Here is a 19,011-nt window from a genome sequence, read left to right on the forward strand (position 1 = left end):
TTTCTCCCTAAATTATGCATTGGGGTAGGGGGTAAAAACTGGGAAGCAGAAGTACATAGACACACAATGCAAAGCTTATGTAAAAAATTTTTTGTCCTCTGAACTCACCATCTCCATCAAACTATATCACAATATGCAGCACTGAATATATTTCATCATCATTTTATATCAGTGTATTCCTACGGGATATATTTCTAGAAAGGAACAAAAGTTTGGACTCATTAGTGTAAATCGCAAAAAAAACCCCAAAACCAAGAGGCCATTTTTCAATTATTTTACTTAACACAGTTTTGAATCCTATTATGTAAAAGTTGGTTACAGGAAATTAAACTACAACATTAAAATAACAACTTGTGATCCACAGTACAGCTATCATCCAACAGTACCTTTTAATTTGTTATGCAATATTTAATTGTAATGAGATGCTCTCTCTTACTCTTTGATTATACTGGGTATAAAATAAGGCTGGACTGCTTCAGTGAGCTTGTCTGCATACATTTCATATCTACCAGTCATCTGGAAAAGAAAAATCAAAGCTTCAGTTCTTGTAGTAAGCTATGGAAGTACTTCAGTAGAAAATATTTATGGGCACCATTTTTTTTTATGACGACCTATTATTTAATTGCCCCAAACAGTAAAATCATAATTCACTCAAAATGCAAGACCTCCAGTGCCTTAGCACAAACTAATACACTTCTTTTATAAAAGAACTCGCACTGTGTTGCCTAAAACTATACTTCTACTCAAAAAAGAGAAGTGTATTTCCACTCTAAAAAGTGAAACTTTAAAGCGAACACCTTCCTGCTTTGCAGCTGCCCTTCATTGACAGTCATGTCTGCTGACTAATTACTTAAGGCTATTTTGGTTATCCTGGATAGCTGAAAGTTGAATGTGAAAGGTGGACTTACTTTCTTATGCATCAACAATATTCTCTTTTAAGTAACTTATGCCTATGAAGGCAAAGGAGTGTGTAATTATGTCTTCACAATATGCCCTTGACAACTGATGAACCCTGCTGTCAGCAATGTTTGCATAGGTGCCACTGATAGTATTTGGGTTGCTCTTACTTTATTGATTAATAGTATGAAATATTATCATTGTTTTGGGTGATACAGTAAGCTAGGAGGCTGAAATATAGCACTTTATATAGTGCTATTGTCCTTTTCTGAAGTGCACAGTCTACAACATTGGCTCTGAGGGGAGTGAATTACTTCTTTCTTGCCAGAGTGTAATGAAGACAATTTGTTTAACTATTTTGCTGCTGTAAGTTTAGCAAAGACATTCTACTTAACATCCCTTTCAGGCATCATTGAATGCAAATTGCAGATACCAGAGCAGGTTAAATAGGTTCCTACTTGCTATCAAGGGGTTTCTGCAGTGGATAACTGATGACTTCATACTTCCTCATTCCCCTTATATCAAGAACTACCTCTGTCTTGACCACAAATGAAAGGAAAAGGAAACAGATATCCCCTATCACCTAAACAAAAGCCACAGCTGTGCCTTATGTGCCAAAAGACCAACAACAGCAATCCACACCATCAACATAAAACTAAGGTGCTGAAAGTACAAGACTTGAAGACAACCAAAAACAAGCAATTCTATACAAAACAGCTAAAGGTCAGTGTTTTGCTTTTACTGTTTGTTTTTCCTAATCAATACAATTGCTTTTGTTCAGATACCCCTACTAAGCTGTTATAAGCAATGCTCCATGTGCTTCCTGACACACTAAATCTCTACTCCGCAATAAGGGCCTCAGATTTCAGTGGCAAAGCAAAACTAAATGCCTGCCTGACTTAAAAAAACCTGGGAATCTCTCAGCACAGTTTAATTCTACTATGTCAACAGCCATATACCTACCACACACATCTGTAAAATAACAAATGCAATTCTGTCCAGAAGATGACCTGAAATTACTTTTTGTCTTTAGTCCCTATATACAGATTGGCAGCATTAGCAAAGAAATTAAGCTCTACCTAAGAAATGACTATGTTTTAATTTAGCATTTCAGGTTTATTCAGGAGTTCAAATCCACAGAAAATTTGTATTTTTGCATCAAATTGAAATCAAAACACATTATGTATTGCACTATATTGTAATGCACAAGGTGGTTCCAAATAAACCAGCCCTATAAAATATATGTCTCCTTGCAGTAACATTATGTGCAAAAATTGACACTCCTTACAAATGATTACTTATTTTAAATACTAGATTATTACCGGAGTACCTACATATATTATGACAGTTGCCAGCCAGGAGTTCTGGTCTACTTTGTTAGAATTCAAATCATGCTGATCTTAAGAGCAGACAGGAAAAACATCTAGTCTAGCAGTACTGAGGACTAGAATGGAAGACCTGTCTCCACAGAAATAAGCAAGATGTTTGCTTCATCAACAAAGCCTATTTAAGAAGTTGCCACCTCTTTTTTCCTTTTGCTTGCTTGCTTTGTTGTTGCAACAGAATATTTGTGGGCCTGCTGTAAACTTGATCAGATTCAAAGAAGAAACTACAGTGTCATTTGTTTGTTTAAAAAAAAAAAAATCTGGTCACTCCACTAAACCAGTGTACAATATAGCACCCCACATAGCTTGTACTGGCACAACAGAAGGGTTAGCAAACTGCAATGCTGCAGTGGCAATTTCTTAAACCAGCACTGCTGCTGGACAAATTAAATCAAATTACACCCTCAGGAAAGATGATCCAAATTAGGTTTATCTCAGAATACAAAAAAACAGTAATAAATAAGTTTGTTAAAGCCGCATGGAAAGGATTGCCGCCATCTTAATCCGATTTAGATAAATTCAAAAGTGTGTTATGGTGCTTCAGAGATGAATGTACACAGTTCTTTCTCTGTGGCTTCAACATGTCTACAAATTCAGGGAGTTAACACTGCAAGAAGTTTGCATTCAGAAAGTTCTCAGAAGCTTAAAGATTCTTGTAGGTTTGGGTTTTCACTACATTTCACCAAAACTGACAAGTAAGGCCTATAAGAATATAAAGAACTACCATATTAGGTCAGATCAAAGGTCCATCTCAGCTCAGTTACAAATGCCTACGAACCTTGCATAAGGAAACCTCACATATTTCCCCTAGCAGTCCTCAGAGCTCCTGGCAATCCGCACTTAAGGACCAAAGGCTAAGTTTTTCATTTAAAAGCTATTGGCCTAGTTTCCCTGAATTTGGCTACTCCTTTTTGGAATCCATTTATGCCTTTGGCTTCCAGAACATCCTGTTAACTTAGTTCAACAATTTAAGCTCTGGATTGTTAAAAAAAAGGCTGCCTTTTAACTACTGTAAGATCATCATGAAAGCTTGTTTGTTCCAATATCGTATGTAAGTTTGTTTCTTTATAAGCAGGCTTACCTTAAAATTCCATTTGTCACTGACTTGCCTGCAAAGATTTAGATCCATCTCTACCACCAGAAGTCCATCCCGAGTGCGAGAGAGTCCTGGGGTCCTGCTGCCATCTGGTGCAGCTACATAACTTGAGCCATAAAAATGGCCCAAGTCATGGTGTGCTTAAAGAAATTTTTAAAAAGCGTGTAATGCCATCTGCAAACAAGTATACAACTTAACATGCAGTACCATATAAAAACTGGCTCAATTTCTTGTGGTTGCTCACTCACTGTGCTTTAAGCAAGATATCATCCTGAAGAGTCACAGCACAATCCTAAGGTAATTGCAGTTTTGACCAATAGTTACTTTCATGCACAGTACAGCTTTCACATATATCAAATTAACAGGAAAAAACTCACTGCACTGCCTTTTAAATAATGCATGATTATGGTCTCCTGTTATTGAGTCTCTGAACTAAAGGAAAGGCTTTGCTTTCATTGTTTTTTTTTATTTAGAATTTAAATTAATTCTGATTGTCAAATCATACATTTCCAAAACAGCTGACAGAGATGCACCCATTCAATTTTCAATACAAGGTCAGAGGTTAAAACACTGGAATGTGAGGCACAGAAAAAAAAAAATCTTACTTCATATTGCACAACTCTGAGTTGTGCCAAAAATCAGCCACATCTGTTGTACTACTAAGCAATGGATACCACTGACCTTTTTCACGCAGCTGCTACACTTAGCTCCACAACTAGCTAAAAAAAAAGCTCAGGCCCGCTCCAGATGAAGCCAAAAGCAGTCATGGTTGACACAGGACAAATTATAGTGTTTCAACATACAAGTGAAGTACATACAAGCAAATCTCATGCTCTTCTTTGAGCATTCTCTTCTTTAACTTCCAGCAAATCTGTGAACCAGGGCAAAATGGCTTGGCTGGGGATTCAGGCTAGGGCTGTTACTGTTAATAATCTTAAAACTATGGATAATATGTCATGCATACACTGAGAACAAAGGCTAATTCGTGGGATTTCTGTCTTGCAGTCCTACAATACTGCATTGACTCCAAAACTCTTAGTCCTCTGAAAGTACATAGAAACCTTAGGTGTGAACTTCTGGTGACCACATACTGTGGTACCACCAACTTTAATAGGAAGTGTTGCTTCTCTCCAGCTTACAGAACAGCAGTCTTAAGTAAGGCAGTCACTAGCTACCATAGCTGTCATGAGATGATAGACACTTGCAGGAGAGCTACCATTTCTTCAGACTTTCTAGTTAACAATTATTAGCAACTACTGAATGTGATTTCTGAACATACCTTTTCCACCGTCTCCGGAAGTAAAGGCATTTTTGTAGTATTCCTGTGAAATAAAAGGAATCCATAGGTGGCAGTGTAATTCCATTTCATTCAAGAAATCCTTGCTAGTCTACCATATTTAGTATGAAAGTTTATATAAATCTATTAAGATTTTTTCTGGCATACTATCAGCACTTTCTAAAGGGAGTCATCAGAGGGGCCTAGTTCCTATGATGGATAGGCTACACAACAAGATCTTTTTGTATCACTGCCTGTTGTTCATACACGTTGGGGAACATGCCTCGTATCAGTTTCACAAGTTTCAAGAAGAGGCAAAAGAGGAGACATTTAACCAAACACATCTTTGCAGGTCACAAAAGGCGGCAAATGTATTCACATAACGGCAAGAACAAGTCAGGATTTTTGCAGGGAACCTTATAAAAGAACATAAATGTAGGGTATTTGGACTAACCTGAAGGCAAGAACAACTTATTGTGTGCAATATGAGTTTCCGTTATAGAACTTTAGTGTCCAGAAAGAGGTAGTATCTGTACAACAGCAATCAGTTGTGTACCACTGACTTGAGGATACATTCCATTTTCAGTCATTTTGGCTAAAAGAATACTGATTTCACCATAGAAACTAGGAAAATTAGCAAAAGGGTGGGTGCCTATTACAAAGAGAGAAATTCAAGAACAGGAAGCAGCTGCAACCAAAAAGTAGGCTGCCAGCAACAAGGCAGCTCTCAATCTCTTTATCACTGTCCATCTTCAAATCATATTATAAACACTAATACAGTAGTTATACAGTAGAAGAATCTCTGCATGCTAGTGCTACTCAGTTCATTACCTTGAATTAACTCATGCTACAATACCTAAATTATGAAATGAAATGAAAAAAGTGAAGATACATACCGTTCCTACCCTGTTGATGGGACATGTAAAGCAGTGATTAGCTATGGCAGCATTTCTTGCTTCAATTGGCCACAGGGACTCACTGCAATACACAAAAGAGGAGGCAGGTATTCATTACTTGTCTACTTCAGAGCCAAATTTAGATTATGACTGTTTCACACTGTACCTTTTCTGTCAAAGAAGCCAAAGTTAGCTGCTAAGACTGAACTTGTTCTTACAATCAAAATCTCCCCACAGATACAGCCAAGCATTATCATTATTTTCTGCTCAAATATAGGTATAAACAGGTCTACCTGATAACCTTGTAAATATGGCTTTGTCATGGAAAAAAAAAATTAAGACATCTCCAGATTTTCAAAGCAATTACAGTGTAAAATATTTTACTCTCCAAATTATGCAAAGGATTTACACATGGGCTTTCACATTCCATTACCTTTAATATACCAAACATCATTCTGCAGCAAAGCTGTAAGAGATTCATACAAGTTGTCTCCTTTTTTTCCCAAAATGGTCCAGAAGAGGCTTTTTCAGCAATGAGTGGAAAAAAATAATTATGGGAATAATAAAAAAAATGAAAGGAAAATTAAAATCTATTGCCACCAAAATTTCCCACTTGTATTTTTTCATAGCACGTTCCAGTAAGTCATTTTTCCCATGGTGGGCTGATGAAAAAGAAAGCATGTTTAACAAAAGTATTCTGATAACTTCCCAGTAATTACCTATTAAATCAGTCACTAAATTTACATAAAACCAAGAACTGAGAAATGAGGAATAAAAAATTCCTTCTCTTTTACAAGCCTCTACTTCTCTTCCAAAGGAGATTTCAATTCTGACTGATGTTTAAAACTGAAATAGTCTTCTTTTTACTAAATAGTTTGGTACACAGGGATCAGACTAGTTAACAGGAGGTCTGGAAGTACTCAGAGCTCCAAAACAAAGGTGATACAATTTGTACACTCCTGTGACAGCATGTACCTGCCAGATTCTGAATACCAAGACAAAGCTGCAAGCATCTGACTCATTAATCTCCCAGTCAGACTCAAAAATCTTAAAGAGATGGTCATTGGACTGATTGAAAGGACTTGGTTTATTGCCTCTTTTCTCAATTACTTTGAGTCTGGCAGCCAGCTCTTCTAAGAAAAAGGGATTTTATTGAAAAGCTCCAGCAAATTACAATTTCACAGAAGAAGAGAGACAGGAAAAAAAGGTTATAGCCAAGAAGCGACCCCAGAGACAGTTTTTACATGGGCCTCAAGAGTCCTCTTCCTGCAGTAAAAATTATATGCTTAAAAACAATCATGTGAAAGCCAATAATGAGGACAGCCTGAAGCACCCAGAGTACCAATGAAGTGCTGTATGACAACAGGGTAATTTCTGTTTGCTCTCCTGTTAACGGGTTATAAGTGGACAACCACAAATATTATTCTAGTAGTGACATAAATGCCCCCAAAGCATTCATTCAACTATTTTCAAAGGACATTTTCTAACGTTACTCAACCTAAATTATCTTGTATACCAAAAAATATTAAAGGCATTTTGAATGACAGGTTACTGCATCTGACCTACAGTTCTACTCTCCAGGTTTGCAAATACATGGTTCTCTGCATCTGAACTGGCTGTGGGTATGAAAATTTTATCTCTCTAATCTGTTTTTCACCATTTCTACCCTGTTAGGAATGCTCCATGTCCTCAGAATTTTCTAGCTGGTCGACAACAAAATTGGATGAATATTCTTGGACCTTATTACAGAGACAGAAAACCTCCAAATTTACATTAAACAGGTAAAGAGACGGGATTGGGTGAAGCCTGAAGAAATGGAAAATGCTAAAAAACATACTCCTCTTACATTTCTAACTCTTCTATCATCTTGTATACCCAGTTAGCAAGTCTATATTGCCTGAACATTCTGTACATTAAGGTTTACAAAACTGACACTGGAAAAATCTCTTCCTCTAGGTTTAAAGAAATCAAAATGAAAATATTCTGCAATTAGTTCACACACACAAGCCCAGCTGAAGGGAGAGAGAAGAGAAACGATAAAGAATTTTCAGTATTATATGAGATCAGTATGTCTTCTTTGCTACTGGATATTATACTTGTATTACAATATCATCCATAACAATGAAATACACTCCTGTTAGCCTCCTAAAAATTATCTTTGGAGCTAGAAACTCAAAGACAGTTCAGCTAGCCCAAAATATGAGTTTTTAACTCACAAGGGAAATGTTTGTATTCCCAAGAACTCTGCAAAGCCAGATTTTCCCCCACTGCCCCATACAAAGCTGAAGAGGGTTACAAATATTATTATTTATAATTAAGCATTAACTACCATCACTTCTTCAGTCATATGTATGTAAACATTATACAATACTAAATTACTTTTCAGAGCCTACTGTTATGAGGAGGAAAAAAAAAAAGAAAAAGAACAGTTGTATCATGTGTTAAGCTGATGTGTAGACACATTCTGGAATCCCACACCTCAATTTACAAATAGTCTAATTTGGAATTTGAAAGTATTGAGTAGTATAGCAAAGAAAAGAACACAATGAGAATGAAAGGAAGGCATGGTGATTTTGTCAAGAAGAGTGGTATAAAGAACCACTGAAACCATTTCTAGAAGGTTTCTACCTAAAGAAAGCCCCCCCCACTGGCCCTAAAGAAATGCAGTTATTTTGCATCACTTTATAGTATCCCAAGCAACATACAGCCTGTGTCAGACAATGCTTTGGAAGCATGGCACATTCAAAGGTTATGATATTGAAATGTGACTGATGCTGATAATGTAGAGGCAAAGCATATTCAAGATCTAATCCACAAATTAATCATTATGAGCTAGCTAAAAAGTGCATTTTCTTAGCTCACTGAACTGGTTTTCTTTTTTCTTTTAGGAAATCAAGTTGGTAGGGTGCAATTAATGTCAATCTGCAGAAGATTATCTCAAGGGAAACCGTTTACACTGGTTCAGTCTGGTTCAAGAGGCCTGATAATCACAAAATTGCCAACAGTTAAAAAAAAAAAAGTTTCTGAGAAAAGGGTTTCTCAGCTTGGCTCTGAAAACTGCAATTTGATACCATATTTATTGGCTCCTAGGTGGATGATGCAAGCTGGCAAGCTAAGCCTGAATGTAAATTCCTACTGCCTATCACAAAGCAAAAATATTACATGGATAATCTAAATAAACTCCCATTAGTTTTCAAAATACCAGCTGGATGCTTGTTAACTCTGTCTCAGAGACAAAAGACCTGCAGATGTACAACTAAAGTTCTGGAAGAGAATCAGTGACTATGAGCAGACTGGTAGCCCGAAACTCCAGATGGAGAAGAATGCAGATTCCTTTCTGAAGGCAAAACAAAGAGGTGATGCCTCAGATTCCAAGACCTCAGCAAGGTGCCCCTGAGGCACCTGGTTCAGTTAACCCAGAAATTGTGCAACGGCCTAAATCAGTTTGTATTTTACCTGAGCGTTCCAATAGTGGCTGAAGGGTTAAAGATGATCTCTGCTCCATTCATACTAAACATGAGCCAGTTCAGAGGGTGATGGCGCCCATAGCAGATATTCACAGCAATTGTTCCAAACTGTGTCTGAAACACTGGGTGTCCTGTATTTCCTTCCATATAGTAAGTAGACTACAAAAAAAACCAACAAATAAAACAAAATCCCACAAATACAGACTTCTTTAAAAAGCAAAAATACCTCCAACATTGCTTTGACACTTCCCAATTTCTGATTACCAGCTTCAAGTCATTAGACCGTGAGCGAGGACACCTTTCGTTTAGTACATAGCTGCCCTGTAATGGGTATATAGCAAAAAGTGGCTCTCTTAGGCTGCTGAGATCAAATTCAAGCCCCTTTCTGTTTCCCTTCACACATACTACACCTAAGCACTGTCTGACTTTGACATAAACACTTCTATTAATGCTAGAAACTTCTACAGAAGCTTAGAAGAGATCCACTAATTGCCAAACTTTAGGCACCTCTCTTAGTACTTTCACCACATAAGAAAATTCTCCTAAGTCATCACAATCCTTTGATTCTGATTGAAAAAAGAGATGATGAATACTGTTTAAAGAACACAGAATTCCTTTACATTCACCTGTTATGTAATGACATGCAGTAATTTTATGAATGCTATAAGGAACTATCAGTGTATAGCTAAGATTGGTTATTTAAACTTCCTATATGCCTATTGCCCTAAACAGACAGAAGGCTTGAAACTGCCACCAGGAAAATCACAGGATAAATCTAGAGAACACTCCTTAAAGAAAATGGAGCCAACTGTTGGCTTAAAGATCCCATCTACCATATGCTGTGAACTTTCATCCTATCATATCAAACATTTCTAAACAATTAGAAATGCACTCGTTCCTGTAAAAGGCACTAGTGAAGAGAAGGACAGTCATGTTAACAGCTATAAAGAGAGACAAACATTCACAGAGATATTATAAATGAAATGTACAGAAATGGTTCTTCACAGATACAAGAAAAGGGTATGTGTGGAGTCACTGACAGTTGCCTGCTTAGAGTTCAGTGGTAGTCAAAAACCCAAGAAAATCTCAGACATCAACAGGAAGGATATTGAAACATAACAGCTGGTTTATAAGAATTCTGCGTGCCCATGGCTTGAGTACTCTGGGCAATTCTAGTGTCTGCATCTCAATAATGTACTAGGTGTAGATACACTAGATAATGTAGATATAATAGAGATAGAATAAGTAAAGGCAACTGAAATGATGAAGGGGATGGGGCAGCCCCCTTGTGAGGAGCAACTAAAAAGGCTCTTCAATCTGCAGACAGAAAGCTGAGGGCAATATTATGAACACGATTTACAAAATCACAAAGGCAGTGGATAAGATGAATACAGAAATCCCAAAGCAGTAGCAGTAGTGGGTATTGACTGAAATTACACTCTTGTACCTGTTTTCAAAGAAATTAGCTTTTTGCATGCAGCAGGCAGTGCACTTCTGAAATTTGCTTCTTTGTGAAAACAGGTATTATCATCAGGTTCAGAAGGGATTAGGCAAAGTCATTGATAAAAGAACCACAGATAAGAAAAGAAATAGATAGGAACATGCCACCCAACATCCCTAACACAATGACTGTGGATACCGAGGGAGCACAAAAGTTGCAGTGGCCAGACTTATTCCTAATAGTACCTTTTTGTGATGATCTCAGAGACAGAAAAGCAAGGTACATAATCCACCAGCCTGACCCAATGGGGCGTGCCTCTTATCACATAAGAAAGGTGTGTCGTAAAACAATTCCCTTTTTATTGAAACTATCTGTCCATCGTAACAACCACTGCCATTGGTCTTGAAAGAAGAACCATATCAGGCCTAAAGCAAGCACAGTTACACCTGGGGAACAAACTAGGGCCTCATGTAAGTGTAAGAGAATGGCATGATAGATACAGGGGGATCATCCTCTGAAACTAAGAAGGACTAGAGATTCAGTATGCCCAGTAAAAGTGACATCTCATGTTTCTTACCAGCTGTCACGAAAAAATCAGTGCCTAAGGGACTGTGCAATATCTCCTTTCATGCCTGCAGAGAGCACACCACGTGGTGGGCACTGACACAGTCCTTTTTCAAAACAATTCTGCCGATTGAATATATTTCCATTTTTTCTTCTATTGTCAGTTTTCTTTTATTACAATAGGAAAAGAAAAACAAGAATGCTGTTGCTTCAGGGAATTCATCAGTTCTTATTTCTTTATTCCTCACCAGAGGTCACAATCATCTCCACAGCAACAAACTGTGATGTCTCAAGAAGGATTGATTTTTGTTTATTTATATGCCCTCCCACACACGGCTGAATAGGTTACAGACAAATCTCTTTCCCGTTTCCATTTAGTTCTCACCCATTCAACAAGGATGATTTTAACAAGGCTCCTTTCCCTATCTGCTCTACAGAGACAATCCACAAAAATAATTTCAAATTCAGCGCTTCCTTGGAGGTTAACTTTGTTGATAAAGAAAACAACATTAAAGTCACAGAGATGAGCATAATCCTTCCCTGTAGTCTTGGTGGTTTCTGAAGTTCCTCTATCAGAATTGCTCAGCTCAGAAGAACGGACTTAATGCTTTGCTAACAAAACTAGCTAAAAAGACAGTGCTGTTTTGGCTAAACGTTCCTTGCTTCTATAATGAGGTAGATACAAGAAATGTCCAATCATTATAGTATACCTGCAAGATATAATTAGATTGTTTTGTGGCAATTCTGGCATTTAGGATTATAAGAACTAAGTCCTTTTAGGAATTATGCAAAACTCTTGATGAAAGTCTATTTATACTTCACATGGAAAAGTAAAAATATATTTTCTTAGGTGCCTTTCATTACAGTTTCAAAGCTGGAAACAAGAAGTTTCTTGCAATCTGCTGGTGCTCCACAAAACACTGTCTGGAAAACTGAAAGATATCATATTTTAGCACAAGCAAAAGGAATTTATTTTTTGTTTGATTACACAAGGAACAAATCAAGAATGTGGAAAGTAACCAAAATTCATTTTTATTAGTGCTTTTATTTTATATGGGTTTGTTAGTTACTGTTTTGCTAGCTAAAAGACAGATCTGATAAAATAATATTAAATATCAAAATAATTATTAAAGATAGAAGTCAACACTGGTGACTGACAAGCCTGTGCCAGAAATCTATCCTGTAGAAACCTATTAACAGTTTCCTCTGAAGAAACACAAACCTGCCTGATCAGGTCTGGGAGCCCAGGCCAAAACTTCCAGAAGTCTTTGAACATGAAGTTTCAAGACACAAAAAACTTTTTAAAATTAATAAAAAAAGCAGTTTGGATTCTGAAGCCTCAGTTTAGTGACTGGAGCATTCAGACAGGGAACAAAAGCAACTGCAGGTATGTAGCAGCTCCCGGTGCTTAGAAGAAATGCCTCTGTTAATTACGCACTTTAGCTGACAAGGAGAGACTTAGTTAGCGAAGACAATGTATTTTTAGACTTTGGTTAATTTTTAATCCTGATCTTTCTACCTGTGATAATTCTATGGGTGAATAAACACACTTCAGATCTACCAGTTTTCTTCTGATGTTGCCTTTACTACCAGTTCAGTTTCTGAAGCTGATTCTGGAGGATGGCCTAAAAACTGCTGGGGGCTTTAGTGGAAGTAATATGATTAGTAAACAGAAGATGCCATAAACCAGCTATTCAGTCAGAAGTGTAATGAATTAGGGGATTCTGCTCAAAGAAACGTAAGCAAAAGAACTGTCATTTCCAAGACAATCTTACAGAGAAACAGAGATCAAGTCCATAAATAAACACCTGAGCCACAAAACAATTGCTCTCCAAATTAAAATAAGTTCAACATGCACACATGCAAAAACTACCTCAGCCAATCATGCACAACTAACATAAAGCTGTGACAGCTTTTAAATGGAAATTAAAAATATTTGTATGAAGAATTGTTCCTCCCGTGTAAAATTCAGGAATAGTTAAATGGGTGGTTTCACATGCCTTCCATAGTAGAAGGTAGTCTATAAGAATTCTGTTTTAAAGATCCTCGATACTTTTGTAGTTTCCATCAGGCCAAGGAAGAGTACATGACAAAGATTCAATGTTATTTGTCCTTTAAGAGTCATCACTCTCTATTCCTGATGAATTAACTTATTATAATTTCACCTGAGAAAAACTGATTTGACACTTAGTGAACCACATTTTCTAGAAGTACATTATATTTCCTGATGATATAACTCTGATGCAACACATGCTGACACGAACAAGAGCTGCAAAGTAAGACTAGCTTTATAATCACAATACTGTATCTTACCTCATTGAAATCTCCAACCCTTGGAATGTGATTTTTCCTACTTTTGCCAAGGACAGCTCCAGAATTAGAAATAACCACTGCAGCATTCCACAGAGTTCCTCCATGTATTTCATCTCGCTCCAGGATTGGAGATACCACAACCATATTGTATTTCTTTGCCAGCTATACAAATGAACATAATTCTTCTATTACATACAAGCCTGCAGTAATTATTTTCATTTTTTGTTCATAAAGAAGGATTTAAAAAGTTTTCATCTGGTATATTACTCTGACTGTTATCAAGGACTAATGCTTAACACACACTGGCATGCCCACACTGCCAGTTTCTTCATCAAAGATGGATACATCACAGACAGCTTTCCACCTGAATCCTTCAACTAGAAATGCAAGGTACCAACAGGAAAAAGCACCCTAACAGCAATGGCCAAACCATGAAGCTGACCTCTATCTATTCACAGGTATAAGAGGTATATACCATTCTTCCATTCTGGTATACCACGCAAGTGGTGTACCAGAACGAAAGACAGCACAGTTAGCTAAAAATGGTTATTTAAATAAAAAGAAAGAAAAAAAAAAAAAGGAAATGTAAAATAGCATTACATGTTAACTATAAATGTCAAATGACATAGGTGTGAGTGAGAAATAAAGCAACTTCTGACTGCCAGTTTACTAGCACACTGTCTTTTCCTTCAAATCACTTCTCTATTTCTCCAAACTTCCATAGTGTCATTAATTCCATAGTGAGAAGCAACACGTACTTGCCCTAGATCAGACTAAAGATATTACGCTGTCTACAAAAGCTTAATAGGTCAGTGAATATCTTGGCAAATTTTACATCAAAATGGTCTTTAGTTGTTTCAATCACTTGTAAAGAAAATAATTTAAATTTCTTATATAAAAAAAAAAGTTGTCAGAAAACAAAAATAAACTCTTCCACCCTTGCAATCAACTGGAAGTGAAAAATAAGAGCCAGACAGTAACAAATCTCCTTAGGTCCATAAAAAGCCCCCTACATTTTGTGTCATTTCACAGGAAGATGCAAAAAAGTTGTGTGAAAGTATTCCCTGTTCAGAAAAGGCTAGCGATTTTTCTCCTCACACTTTCATACAAGCATTGTTTAATATTCAACTGTTCTAGGCAAGAAACAGCTTTTAAATGGAAATTAAAAATATTTGCATGAAGAATTGTTCCTCCCATGTAAAATTCAGGAATACTTAAATGGGTGGTTTCACATGCCTTCCATAGTAGAAGGTAGTCTATAAATGCAAAGTAGTTTAAAAAATAAACATTGAGCACAGTTGTTGTTGTCCATTTCTACTTTACTCACTATCATAATATTTGTCAAGCAAGTTACTGGTACATAAAGAAGAAAACCATGCTAATCACTGGCAGTTATGGGCTGGTGTTGAAGGCTGGATGTGGGTGGGGGTTCGCTTGGTTGGTTTTTTACCTCTTGACAGAATTTTGTTGTTGGCCCATCCTCTGCTGACTCAGCAAATTCAGTCCAAGGAAGCCTCTCTCTTGTACAAAAAGCAAATGGCATGGCTAGGAAACACCAATGCAAGATAAAATTTACAAGAATGTTCATGTCACTCAAGAAATACACAGTTTGCATGAACACAGATAAAAAATTAAACACTTAAGAATGATTCAACTGTTTTCCTTGTTTAAAGACAAAAGCTATTTTAAAATATATTTAGCAAGGGCAAGGAGTTTTGGGCCCACACAGGGCAAAGCAGAAGAGACAGAATGCACTTAGTGAAGCCTTACCAGAGGTAAAAATACAAAATACACTCCAGTCACTAGTGTACACTTTCTGTGAATAACCTGTTTTCACAAACATTTCACGGGCCTTCATTCTGGTTTTTGCCTCTATTAAGCCTCAAAGACTGCATTTTAATTAAAATTAGATTTTTAAATTTTAATATTTGTCTAGAAAACCCCCTAAGTTTTAGGAGAAAAAAAAAAAACAGGAGGAAAGGATTATGGAGGATGATATGAAGAAGGAGCACGCCTACAAATATCACTGTTGCGGCATACACCAGTCTTTGGTACGACAGACTTCACGTACATCTTCCATACAGTTCTGCTAACTAAGACTCTTTGCTTTTTCCTTTAGAAAGCAAACCAGTAAAGTCAACTGTTACATCTTGGAAGATCTCTGCTCTTTACTTACAAGACATACTTCCAGTACAGGACACCTATTAAAATAGAAGGAACTTGACCTGACAACCTAGAAGGAATCACAGAAAATACTCACTCCAAGCCTCCTGGAAACAAACTATGTTGACCCCACATATTGCAGCTACTTCCACAATCTCCTCAATTCGTCTGTGCAGTGCAGCCACCTGATTGTGAGAAGTGTCATGCTATTAAAAAAGCTCTATGTTCTAACTCACTTGTGTTTACAAGCTTTGTTCACATTACATTTCTCTTGTTCTATAACTTAGTCCCATTGCTTTCAGGGGCAGTAACTCAAGAAGTTATCATTCCTGAACACCGATAAGAAAGAATTAGATATAGATTTTTAAAAGCATTTAGATGCTGAAAATAGATAAAGCAGTCCAATGGAATTGTAATTCCATGGTTACAACATTTAAATATATGGCAAACCATTGCTGACTGACTTGCAAATAGCTAAAAATCTTAATAGAATCAGCAAAAATTTAAACTTTGCTGCTCATTGTAAACAACCTACAGAATGATGTTAAGTGAATGTGAATTCAAGTCAAGTACTCAGAATCTTAAAACATGAGATAAGGACAGTCCATTTCCTTGGTTATCTCCAAATCCTACTCAAACGTGTGGATCTTGGATACTCTCTAGAAGTTATTACCTCCGAACTATTTTCTAAATCCCTCTGTCCTAGGAGCTCAGTAGATTATTACCAAGAAAAAACATCAAAGCATTTATTAATTAGTGAAAAAACATTGTTTCAAAGTACTTTTTCTTGAGTATTCTCCTTAAAGATAAGCATAGGTGTAGCACTTTGCATTGATACTTTCAGGTGTCAATAAAAAGGGACACAAGACAAGTCAACAGTGACCTACGAACTCAACAACTGTACAGTGATTTACAGAAAAAGTTAACTAGTTATTTATAAGGTAAAATCATTAATATAATGGGTAGTCTTTTCAACAGATGCTACAAAGAATCCACAAACTCGATCGATCCATTCGCCAAATTAATTATTTGCATCTGTGACAGGTAATCTTTCCAAAACAAATTACTTCAGAAATGTTCTGTCCTGTCACTGTATAAAACTGCTACTCCAGGAAATTTTATAAAGGTGGTATTTTCTTTCACTTTTTTAAAGTTAGTTTTAGGAGGCTATTTCTATACATATATGTCACACCTCAGTGCTTTTGTGTCCAAGGTGTTAAGAGATGATGGTCACCTTGTAATAACATTTCATTTACTGCTGTAAAAAGAATAATGAACACAGCTTTATTAATCTGTGTTTACTCTAATGGATTTTCCTATAATGGAACATTTCTCAATTAAAACAAGAACTGCACCTGTGGTTTCCATGGGCTGCCATGTCTTTTGATTTTGGGTAAATGATTTTCTGTTTCATTTTAGAGGCAAAGGATTTTCCTGTACCAAATCAGTTACTAAATAATTAGCTTTGGAAAAACTGCAAACAAGTTGCTCACTAGGTAAACACAACACAAGAGGCATTTCTGAGAAACAATAAAACTGAACATGTCATTCAAATTTCTTACAGTATGCTGCATTAAGATAGTGATGGGTCCTACATGGCCAGAAAATCAGCAGACATTTCATGACGGCGTTTCTAACATCAACAACTGAACTGTGTTATTTCTCAATCCAGTAGAAGAGGAGTTACACACAAACAGCCCAGATCCCAGTTTGTGTACCTGGACTGCCACTGCTGTGTCTGTGGGAAGTGGAATTTTATTCTGTACCAGTCCCACTCGAACGATGCGTGGCCTTCTCAATTGCTCTGGAGCAGCTTCAAATCCATAGCCCTGTAGTTCAAAATCTCTTTCCTGAGCTGCTGATAGAGCAGCAGCTGGCAAATTAAGTTTTCTGGATTGAACAGGAAACAAAGACATTTCAAGATGAGATGTTCTTCTTTTCTGCTCTGAATACAATGGACCAAAAGGATCACAAATACTGTCTACCCCTACAGAGACACCCAAGCTCCCATGCCCCAATATGCAACTAACTATCAGAGGAGGGAAAAATCAGGCAGTAGCCAGGTCACGTGCAAGCCTCACTGCTCTCCTCCATGGCAGCAAACCCCAGTGTCCTCTTTTATAATTGTGATTTCCAGGCACTAATACCTTGCTGCACAAATCAAGGAGCATACACGTACAAACTTTCATCTGCCACCCCCAGGTTATAAACACTTTCCCTCCAACACATTTCTTCTCATGTTAGATCCCCACTTTTCCAGCTCTCTCACCCCAAAGCCACGACCTCCCCAGTCCCCCCTCAAAACTATCCCCCTCAGGTCTTTCCTTCCAGTCAGCCACCTTCTGATACAACCTCCCTACTGCCCTGCTTCCCAAACTTGGATTACCTCCAAACTACCCCAGTTATCTCACCACAGCCTAACCTCACCACAGCACCACAAACGCCACAGAACCTATCCTTTTTCCTTTCAGCCCAGCCCTGTGTCCTGCGCACCCGCCCTCAAACTGACGCCTTCCCCCCCTCACTCCCGGCCCGGGCACCCCTCCGGAGCCTGAGGGGGACGAGGGAGACGGGGAGGGACACGACCCCGACCCCCCCCCCCGGGGACGGGGGAGAGGGAGGCGAGCCCGTCCTGGCAGCCCACCTTGCCTCACCCCCGTAGAGGATCCGCTTCACCTCGGCGAGGTCCTCGGGCGGGATGTGCTGCTCCAAGCAAGACTCCACAGACTCCAGGGTTCCCGCCATGGCGCAGCGCGGAACGGGACGAGGCGAGGGGCGCAGAACGGTTGGGCACGCGCTGACCGTTAGGCACCCGCGCGCCCCCGCGCACTTTGCCCCCCCCCCCCGCCGGGACACGCCCCTTTCTCCTCAGAGGGGTTTTGGCGGGCCCGGCTCTCCTCTGGGGCTGGTGAGGGGCCGCGAAGTTTCTCCGCCGTGGCGAGGGAGCCCCGGAGGCGCAGGCGGCAGCGGTAGGGCCGGCCTCCTTTAGTTGTCGCAAGGCTGGCTAGGTTGTGCGCCCTGGGCACCGGTGACTAACCCTGAGGTGCCCCAGAGGGTTAAAGAGGCACGGATGTGGCCATTCCCGGCTACTTGCCGCTTCTGGACCAACTCCTCAGCGTCAGAAATAACTCGTCTAAAAGAGGAACATTTTAGGTGCTTTTTATAATGATACCATTCAACAAAAAGGCTTAGAAATAGGACGTCATAAAATGGCAATGGTTTTCACAGATATGTGTGTGTCCATTTTAGTTGCAATAAGACTCTGAACAGGAGCCAATAATAAATAATTTTGTCTTTAACATAGATTTGAGGCCAAATATAATTGGAAATTCATCCCAAAACCAAAGCTGATCTCAGACAAAAGACTGAACAAATTAAGACCTTGATCTGAGACAAAAATAGTGCATCTAAATAAAGGATATTTCCTTCTGCAGGTACCAAGTGGACACCCTGTTTAAATTAGTTATTCCCACTGAACAATTGGCTATGCCTTCTGCTTCAAAATGCAACTGA

General features: G+C 38.3%; 1 protein-coding gene across 1 annotated transcript; it reads right to left on the minus strand.

Annotated features, from left to right (window-relative positions):
• Positions 1–260: 260 nt before the first annotated feature.
• Positions 261–18,562, minus strand: UPB1 (beta-ureidopropionase 1). Its single transcript, XM_069795137.1, has 10 exons — positions 18,143–18,562; positions 17,217–17,388; positions 15,596–15,683; positions 14,786–14,880; positions 13,336–13,497; positions 9,007–9,176; positions 5,551–5,632; positions 4,658–4,700; positions 3,364–3,518; positions 261–516 (listed from the first exon to the last, which is right to left on the minus strand). The coding sequence occupies exons 1-10, from the start codon at positions 18,241–18,243 to the stop codon at positions 433–435; spliced, it is 1,152 nt and encodes a 383-aa protein (XP_069651238.1). The 5' UTR covers positions 18,244–18,562; the 3' UTR covers positions 261–432.
• Between the last annotated feature and the right edge of the window lie 449 nt (positions 18,563–19,011).

Source organism: Haliaeetus albicilla, chromosome 10 (genome assembly GCF_947461875.1).
Source record: "Haliaeetus albicilla chromosome 10, bHalAlb1.1, whole genome shotgun sequence".
Taxonomy (NCBI): Eukaryota; Metazoa; Chordata; class Aves; order Accipitriformes; family Accipitridae; genus Haliaeetus; species Haliaeetus albicilla.